The sequence below is a fragment of the Cornus florida genome, unplaced genomic scaffold (assembly GCF_030987335.1).
Source record: "Cornus florida cultivar Cherokee Brave unplaced genomic scaffold, ASM3098733v1 CherokeeBrave_3.0.0_Hap2_Chr05, whole genome shotgun sequence".
NCBI lineage: Eukaryota > Viridiplantae > Streptophyta > Magnoliopsida > Cornales > Cornaceae > Cornus > Cornus florida.
Genome location: NW_026775575.1, coordinates 88,431,669 through 88,441,644, shown reverse-complemented (window position 1 = coordinate 88,441,644; position 9,976 = coordinate 88,431,669). Strand labels below are relative to the sequence as shown.

The window sequence follows — 9,976 nt, the reverse complement described above, 5'->3', positions numbered from 1 at the left end:
TTGGAATACAATACGGTGCTTGACGAGTCCAAATAAAAACGACTTTACCTGATTTTTGAGGAAAAAATCATATCCACCAGGAAAAATATGAACAATTGAAATTGTAATACAAGGATTCCACTGACATTATATTGCCTCTTTAAGTATCTTCTCCCACAGAAAATGTTATACCAGCAGTAACGCCCACACAAATTGTATATCAATTCTCATCACCTACTGGAAATATGACTGACTTTATTGTCCATCAATAAGTAGACTCTATTGTCCATTAGCAAGTCTCTTCTTCCTTGAAATTGCTTCAAACGCAACCCAAAAGCACAGGTTCTTACACTCATAATTTTTATAAAGAGATTTCCGGTAACGGACGGGTAAACCATAAGCTCATCCACACAAGCGATACCAAATATACATGTATAGCTTCAACACCCAAAAGAATTTCTAAACTGAATATATTTGATAGGATGACACCATCATTCATTCAAGTTAGCAGTGTGAAGCCTAAAAATATTTACAAATTGACAAGTTTAATACAAGCTTTCCAGTCAGCTGGTTCTCACACGAAACGAAAAGGTGAATCTCTGTATATATTGTAGAAGGTCATGGTTACATTGAAATTGTAATGATGTATTGAAAAGATTGCCAGAGATTATATTGTATGAAGTGTATATTTGATCAGCACTAGTTGGTGCTTCCAAAAAAAATGAAAAGAATGACTATTGTTGAGGTATACAAAACAGAAAAGTAACTCAATATTGGTGTTTTATAAAGTGTACCTCAAATCTTAGTCTAATGGTTACTGGAAAAATCGAACTCTATTAACTGGCAACATCTGAGCCAAACCATTGTGATCCTGCAAAACATATCCAAGAAAGTCTGTTTCACATTACATATATGTATTTTTTCCCCCACATATAACATCTATATTGTCCCACCAAATTACAATCTAAGCACAGACTATTGAAACATCATCAAAAGCACACCTAAACGACAAGAATAAATTTTTTTTAAAAAAAAATGACTGCAAAATGTTCATCTCTGAGTTATTTACCCTTTTCCTGACACAAAAAATATAGGTTTTTCAACCACATAAAAAATTTCAAGTTAGGCAATGAGATGATCTGATTGGACTATTTTACACTTGGTGAACTATACTGCAAAGGACCATTGAGCGCACAATTAAGACACCGTGCTAGGCCAGACATGGAGAATGATTGGACAACTCTATCAGAGGGCACATTAATCAATTCTCCAAATTTTCTTCCATAGGCTATATTTCAGAGGTTGGGGGAAGGCGACAGGTGCTCAAGTCATTCTTCAGCATGGAACCATGAAAGAGAGGCCTCACATAGCAGCATCACAACGGGTGTGGTTATCCTACTTGAGTTCATCAGGTGGTGATGTGAATCAATTTCAAGTTACAAAGGCTACCACAATAGGGATGGCAATGGGGCGGGGTGGGGCGGGGATCTCATTCCCCATCCCCATCCCCGGTCAAATTTTTCACCCCCATCCCCGCCCCCATACCTGTTTAATTTTCAACCATCCCCGCCCCACCCCCCCATCCCCGCCCCACCCCCCCACATTAGCCCCCGTCCCCGCTCTGCATAACATTTTTTAAATTCCAATTCACCTTCAACAAAATCAACACAACCATAATGTTTTTCAACCTAATAATTTAATAAAGCTTTAGCACAATTATAATAATTTAAAACATGATCAGATGTTTGATACACAATGACTATGTTTTTTCTCTATGCTGCGAGGGAATAGATATAGAGTTTCATTTTTAGAAGTAAATATATTATATATATAGTTATGTAATTTAGTAATATTTTATAACATGCAAGGGCAATTTTGTAAAAATGCACTATAAACGGGGCGGGGTTACCCTCCTCCACCCCCGCTCCATCCCCCGCCGGGGTTTCAAATAAAATCCCCATCCCCTTCCCATTTACATAAATGGGTCCCCAAACCCGCCATAAACAGGGTGGGGTGGGGCGGGGACCCGCCGGGTATGGGGATTTTGCCATCCCTAACCACAAAGATGAGATATTAGGAATAACTAGGAAAGATAGGATTACTAATCAAAAAATTAGGGAGAGACTAGGTGTGGCACTTCTTAGCGAGAAAATAAGAGAGAGTAGACTTAGGTGGTATTATTCAACGTTGACCTATAGATGCACCCACGATAAGAGGAAGACTTTCATAGAGGGTAAGAGACAGAGGTAGACCAAAACTAATATGGAATGAAGTGAGAAGAAATTATTTCAAAAAATTAAATCTAGTAGAAGATATGGCGTATGATAGAAAACAGGGGAAAAAGAGAATCCATGTGGCCAACCCCGTTTGTACGGGATAAAGGCAAGGATGATGACAATGAAACCATAAAGAACAAAAGGGTAAGGTTGATCACGGCTTGTGGTAGGGGTGGACATTCGTGTTGGCGCGTCGTGTTCGTGTCGTATAAGGGCATGGGCATCATGTTATATGGATCGACATGAACACGACACGATTATTATCCATGTCAAGAAACTTTGTCATGAACACAACATGTGACGACCTTGTGGGCGGGTGCAAGAGGCATTGGCAGGCTACCACAACGGGCGAGCTACAAGTGCACAATCTCACATTGCCTGGGTAAGGGAAAGGCTAAGTGCTTCTATGCGGTGGTGTTATCTCAAATTGGTATGAGGCCTTTTAGGGTAAAAACCAAGAGTAAAACCGTGTGGGCTCAGCCCCAAAAAGGATAAATATCATACCATGTGGTGGAGTGGGTCGTTACAAATAGTATCAGAACCTGACCTAGCCGGAAGCGGGGGGCTGATTGTGGCAACCTTGTGGGCGGGCATTGCCTAGGCAAGGGAAAGGTGAAGTGTTTATATGTGATAGTATTATCTCCAATTAGTACAAGGCCCTTTAAGGTAAAACCCAATAGCAAAACCGTGCGGGTTCGGGCCCAAAGCGGACAATATCATACCATGTGGTGGAGTGAGTCGTTACAAATAGTATCAGAGCCTGACCTAGCCAGAAGTGTGGCCAACGAGAACATTGGGCCCTAAGGGGGGGGGGGTGATTGTGATGACCTTGTAGGCGGGTGTGCCGTGGTTGAGTGCAAGAGGCACTGGCAGGCTACCACACTGGGCGAGCTACGAGTGCATAATCCCACATCACCTGGATAAGGGAAATGTGAAGTGCTTATATGTGGTGGTGTTATCTCCAATTAGTATGACGCCTTTTGGGGTAAAACTCAAGAGCAAAATCGTGCGGGCTCAGGCCCAAAGCGAACAATATCATACCATATGGTGGAGTAGGTCGTTACACAACACGATATGTGTAACCCGTTTAATAAATGGGTAAAGACCTGACATGACACATTTAATTAAAATTTTATACTATTAGGGTCAAATCAACATGAACACGACATGTTTATCCAATATGTTTGGTTAAACGAGTCATTTCTAACACAAGCACAACACGTTAAGTTACGGGTCATTTGTAACACAAATACGATATGTTTAGTTAAACGGACCTAATCACGTTATAAACGGGTTGGCAGGTCAAACACGAGCATGGCACGTATAATTAGTGTGCCAAGTTCGGGTCGACACGATGATGACCCAAACACGATTAAGCCAAATCCAAACCCACTTATCCTGGGCTGTATTTGAGTTGTATTAGCGTGTTGTGTCAAGTATTGCCACCCCTAGCTTGTGGCTGCTTAGAGAGGGGTGAGTGAAGCTATCTCAGGGCTTTAGTGTAGGCTGCAGTTGATGAGCCGAGGCAGGTGGGAGCTTGATTAGAGGGAAGATGGAGATCTTTGTGTTTTGTGGGAGGAGCTGAATGTGGAACAGGGGGTTGAGTTGGAGAAGAGTTGGCGCATTGTTATACAATGCATCGCTTTAGGTGTTATTACACCCACACGAGCATGCAGTGAGCAAGGTGAGAGGCATGCTTTAAATTGGGCTTCGGAGATTGAACAACTGGTGGCAGAGCAAGGTGATACGGACATACTGGCTTGACAAATCTTAAAAAATGACATAGATATGGTGAGGACATGGCAACAATATATATATTTTTTATATACAAATATTATATTACATACAATAAACATAAAGTTAATCTTATATTTTGTAGCTATATGAAACTTATAGAGTATATAATTACAATCACCCTTGTCAATATAAAATCCATAATAAGAATACAACATGTGAGTTTATATATGTATGTACAGATAAATTAATATGAATCCTCTCTTACACCATGCCCACTCCTCAATTATACTTTTTTCTCCATGCTTTTCTTATCCAAATGTCCAAGTTACATACTCGCACGTTTCGTGCCCCAAAAGTTAGGCCTTGTTCTGAAATAAAAGTACATTTATAAATTATAGACAGGTCTACACACACCAAATGATTGAATTTGGTGTTAGATGGAGGAGATGTATAGAGATATGTATCTCCACAGTCCGATTTTCAATTTTGGTGAACGGCTCTCCATAGGGTTTCTTCCTGAGTTTGAGGAGTTTTAGGCAACAGGTCTCTTTTCCTCATTGTTATCCATTCTGGTGACGGAGGTGCTTAGACTCTTGAGGTGAGCAATGGAGGGTTATCAGCTCAGGGGCTTTCTTGGGGTTGGCACAAAGGAGGCACCATATAATTGTTGTATGCTGATAATATCATATCTTTTGTGACGCTGATATGCATCATTCAAGATATCTTAAATGTGTGCTTTTGCTCTCTGATACTGTGAGGTGAATTTGGAAAAATGTGAGCTCATTATGGCGGGAGAAGTTAGGGGTCAAGGCACTGTCAGCCAACTCCGGGTTTTAACACGGGCTCTCTCCCAACATATATTTTAGTCTACCCATTGAATCCACGCTTGTTTAATGACAAAACAGTATGGGATGCAATTGTCGAGAGACTTTGGATGAGGTCAACAGGTTAGCAGAGGGAGTACTAATAAAAAGGGGTTAGGCTTACCCTTACGAAGAGTAGCAAGTATTCCAACGTACTCTGTCTCCATTTACAATTCTGACATCAATGCAAAAGAAGGCTTGAAGAGTTGCAGAGAGACTCCTTTGGGAGGGGCTAGAGGAGCTCACATAGTTAATTGAGGATAGGGTCTTCTTCTCAACATCAATAGATCAGAACATTTTTTTTTTCTTTTCCTTTTCACAGTTGGTACTCACACACACATGCCTCTACTGAGACTTGAACCCTTTACCTCCCTTTGAGAAGTAAGGGTTTGATACCGCTAGGCCACTAGCCCGTTGGTCAATAGATCAGAACATTATTGATGCAAATAAACAAACTAAAGGCAAATAAATTACAGATAGAGCAACAATCTACATAAAAGTAAATATGTCAATCATAGACACGACTCCAAGGAAACAATATAAAAAAACATTGGTTGCCTCAACTCCTCTAATATAATTTTCTTCTGTTTATGCAAAAGGAGAAACAGGGAATGTACAAAAGTAGTATATGCTCGTGTAAAAATTTAAGGTAAAAAAAAACCAATCATAAATGATAAAACTAGCTTCATGTAAATTAAGCTTTCCAATTTTACCTGAAAATGATCAGCTCTTTCTACTGCAGGCCAAAAAGCTTACTCCTTCAGTCATTGTCATATAGTTCCGGAATAGGACTTCAAGAATTTGGTGTACTTCCATTCTAATGAAATTCTGCAAAAGAGAACAAAGAAGAAAAGGAAAAAAAGAAAAAGAAAAAGAAAAAGAAAAAGAAAGGCCATCAGATTTTAAACACTGTTTTCTTACAAGGACCTTTGAAGAAAACAAAAATAGCATACTGAAATCCATATGAAATGAAGAAAAGAAAACACACCCTCTGCTCCACCGTCTATTGGATGATTGAGCTGCAAACTGCAAAGTGATTACAGCTCAAAATGTCATTTGTAGGTGGTCAAAAATGTCATCCTGTCACTGGACCAGCTGTCTGTCTTCCGGGAGACTAACTCCATAATTTAGGGCCTTGATTCATAAGGAAAACCTCAATTTGATGAAACATCCTTCAGAATTCTCAATTTATCAGCAATCTGAGTTGTATCAACTGCTTCGTCTACTTTGCGAAGTTCTCTTGCCAATACTACGTATGTGTGGAAATTAAGGGTGCAGTTCTTAGATTGCATAATGTGAAAAAGCTTCATGCATACATCTAATTCTCCCTCCTTGAGTAACCCATCAATCAAGATTGTCCAGACAATCTCATCAGTATTCCATTGCTTCTCAAGCATCTCTTTAAAGAAAGCTTGAGCTTCTATGACTCTTCTTGCTTTGCAAAGAGCACAAATAAGTGCTCTACAAATTGATAAACGAGGCTCAAAACCTCTAACAACCATTGAGTTATAGATTTCCAAAGCAGGGTCCACTCTCAGATTCTTACAATAAGCACCTAAGAGGGAGTTATAGATCTCTTCATTAGGACACAAGCCTTTCTCCTCCATATATTTAAGCAACTGTTCTGCCTCAAAAGTTTTTCCTTTGCTACATAGACCAGCAACTAAAATACAGTAGGTATCAATGGTAGGTTCACAGCCACTCTCTGACAGTCTACCTAAGAGATCACATAATATTTCAAAACTGACATCCTTCTCATCTACACTGCAACTATACGCTGCTTCATGCTGGACTGCGGCCTTTTCTGCAAGCAACTGACATTCTTTTTGCAATCCCTTCACCAACACATTGTATGTTCGGTAGTTGGGTTGGCAGCCGGCATCAACCATCCGCCGAAGAACCAAAAATGCATGATCTAACCTACCCAGCATTACAAATCCATCAATTAATGAGGTAAAGGTAACCTGATCAGGAGCCAATCCTTTCCTCTCCATTTCTTTGAGCAACCTCTCTGCGTCATCGGCCTGGCCTTCTAGACATAACCCATACATGAGCGAACTATAAGTGTACAAATTTGGCAAGCAATTTCCTTTTTCCATTTCATGGAAAATCTTGAATGCAAGATGTGTCCCACCATTCCTACAAAGCCCATCAATCAAAGTAGTGTAGGTGATAACGTTTCGTAGCAACCCTTTTACTGCCATCTTATTACATAGTTCCTCTGCTTCAGAAAACCTATTCCCTTTGGACAGACAATTTATAATGGCATTGTAAGCTTCAATGCTTGGAGTGCAGCCATTTTCCTCCATCCTCTCAATTAATGACAACGCAACATCTACTTTCCCTTCCTTACATTGACAATCAATCAAAGTGGTATAGTTGACCTGATTTGGACTCAAGCCTCGCTCTATCATTTCATGGAAAAGATTAGAAGCCATATCGAACTTTCCTCCTTTGCAAAACCCTGAAACAAGTTCTGCATAAGTCCATTGATCTGGTTCGCATTTATTCTCCTTCATCAAATCCAATAATCTCAGAGCATTGTTCAGATTCCCCTCCTTTAGGTATCCATTAATGAGCGTGTTATATGTTACCACTGTTACAGGAGGACCAACCGTCAGCATTTTGTTGAAAAGAACCATCGCCTTGTCAATACTTTTAGCTGTACACAATGCATTTATGATTTCATTGTAGGTTTCAGTATTTGGCAAGCTACCATGTCCCTCCATCCAATAAAAAATCTTGAGAGCGACACTGAATCTTCCTACTGCACACAATTCATTAATCAAGGCATTGTATGTGACTATACTCGGAACTAGACCATCCCTCAACATCTTGTGGTACAATCCGATTGCTACTTCAAGTTTACCTGCTCGGGACAACCCACTGATAAGAGCAGTGTATGTCTGCACACTTGGCTGACAACCCCTCTTCCTCATGCTGGCAAAAAGATCAATAGCCTCTTTCACACGCCCAATCATGCATAAAGTATTAATTGGGACAGTATAAGTATACACAGTAGGTTCAATGCATTTTTCAATCATTTCTTCGAGCATATCCAATGCATCATCAACCATCCCCTCATTGCAAAGCCCATTTATGAGAGTTGAATAGGTCACCGAATTTGGATCACAACCTTGCTTCAACATCCTATCAAAAACCCCAAACGCTGCCTTTAAATTGCGGTTTCTACAATGCCCAAGAATCAAAGATGTATAAGTAAACACATCTGGGTTCAAATCGTACTCAAAGATCCGACTTAAAATCAATTCAGCCTCTTGAACCTTTCCTTTTTTACACAATATATTAATCATTGTATTGAAAGTCAGTAGACTGGGTTTGATCCCACTATTGAACATTTGCTTATACACATTTTGAGCAACCCCAACCAGCCCAAACTTACCCAATTGAATCAACAGCGTATTACAGCTATATAAACTAAATCCAAAACCTTTTCCACTGACTTCATTCAAATAATTGATAACCTGGATAATATCTTCCTCGTTTTTACAAGCTTTAATCATCAAAATCCTAACATGATCAGCAGGAACAAAGTGCCTATCCCGGATGAGCCTATTTAACATTGAAATGTAACCGTTCACGTTGTGTTTGTAGAAAGGTCTCTTAGAGACCCAATAAAAGAATTGCAAAACCGTTTCGGTGTTCCTATGGGTGTCGATAATTATTGCGACGTGATGGGGTTTGAGTTTGGCGCTCAAACGCTCGAGTTCGGAGCTTCGTTGCCATTGGAGCTCATGTAGTATGCCAGAGACCTTGGAGACTAATTTGGGAAGGCGTTCATGGGAGGGCGATAACGGAAATTCTGATGCAATGTTGGGTTTTGAAGAAAATTTACGAAAACAATGAGAACAAAATCGAGGACAGTGCTTGTGGAGATTAATGAGAGATGGGGTTTTAAGGGGATTTACCATTTCCAGAGATGAGACTTCATGAGTTGTTGCAGAGACTGGTGGCCATTCAGGAGGTTGTTCTGCTTCTGGGGTTTACAGATCCGGAGATGGGTAAAGCTTTGATTGTTGGGTTTGATAGACGTGGTCGTTGGAAGACCATAGCTCAGCGAGCGAAAAGAAAAGAGAGAGAGGGGGTGACAATGGTGTAGCCAAACAGTCTGTTTAGACTGTTGACGCTAGGGTTGATTTGAATTTTCTTACGCTAAGTTCGAGTGAAATTAGAAAATACTGAGAAAGACCATTGATTTTTTATTTTTTATCCTTAGCAAATAAAGGATATATATATATATATATATATATATATATATATATATATATATATATATATATATATATATACTTTTTTTTAAGATAATGTACTTTCTCTTATTTTACTTTCTCTCTTTTCTTTTAATTTTCTTTTCATCTTTCCCATCTTAGTCTAATAACAAAATATATATATATTTTTCTTTTTTCTTTTTAATTTTCTTCTCTACCATTTCTTACATTTCAAAAACAATATTAATGTCTCTCATAATATTAAAAGAAATAAGATTAATATTAGTATTTCATTTTTCAACAAATAAATTTCACTTTTAATTTAAATAATATTGTCCTTAATTTTATAAATAAGATTAAAATGCTAAAGAAATTAAAAAAACTTTTATCCTTTCATTCGACAAAAACATGTACTTCGAATATCACTAGTGAAACATGATGGTTCAAATCCCATGGCAAAAATAATGAATGTGTTTAAAATAGTTACAAATATTAATGTCATATAATTGGTATTTTGATTTTTTAATTTACTACCTTAGGAATATGATTTGGAATATATCATTCATATTTTTAAAATAAGAGAGTTGGTGTTAAATCGAGACCTTTGGAATATATACGGTTAATTCGAGGAACATGACATCTTAGTTTTGGTGATTTGCCAGAATTTGTAGTTTTATGTTATTGTAATGGTGCATATATATATATATATATATATATATATATATATATATATGACTAAAAAGTCACCGTGGAATTTTGGAACATGGCTTCAAATTTCCAACCAGTGGAAAAAAACGTATCTAATTATTGTTTAAATATGAAGAATAGTCAGCAGAGTTGTGCTGATAAATGGGAGATAGTATATTGACCAAGAATAGTTCTAATTTTTAGT

The 9,976-nt window shown here is 38.5% G+C and overlaps 1 protein-coding gene across 1 annotated transcript; it reads right to left on the bottom strand.

Annotated features, from left to right (window-relative positions):
• Positions 1–550: 550 nt before the first annotated feature.
• Positions 551–9,038, bottom strand: LOC132307457 (pentatricopeptide repeat-containing protein At5g65560-like). The gene is made up of 3 exons (XM_059805227.1): positions 5,844–9,038; positions 5,569–5,683; positions 551–850 (listed from the first exon to the last, which is right to left on the bottom strand). Exon 1 carries the CDS (start codon positions 8,785–8,787, stop codon positions 6,010–6,012), a length of 2,778 nt encoding a protein of 925 aa, XP_059661210.1. The 5' UTR covers positions 8,788–9,038; the 3' UTR covers positions 551–850; positions 5,569–5,683; positions 5,844–6,009.
• Between the last annotated feature and the right edge of the window lie 938 nt (positions 9,039–9,976).

Bases quoted from the DNA above. Each gene is read 5' to 3' on its own strand.
- LOC132307457 (XM_059805227.1), bottom strand. From the start codon at position 8,787: ATGGTAAATCCCCTTAAAACCCCATCTCTCATTAATCTCCACAAGCAC.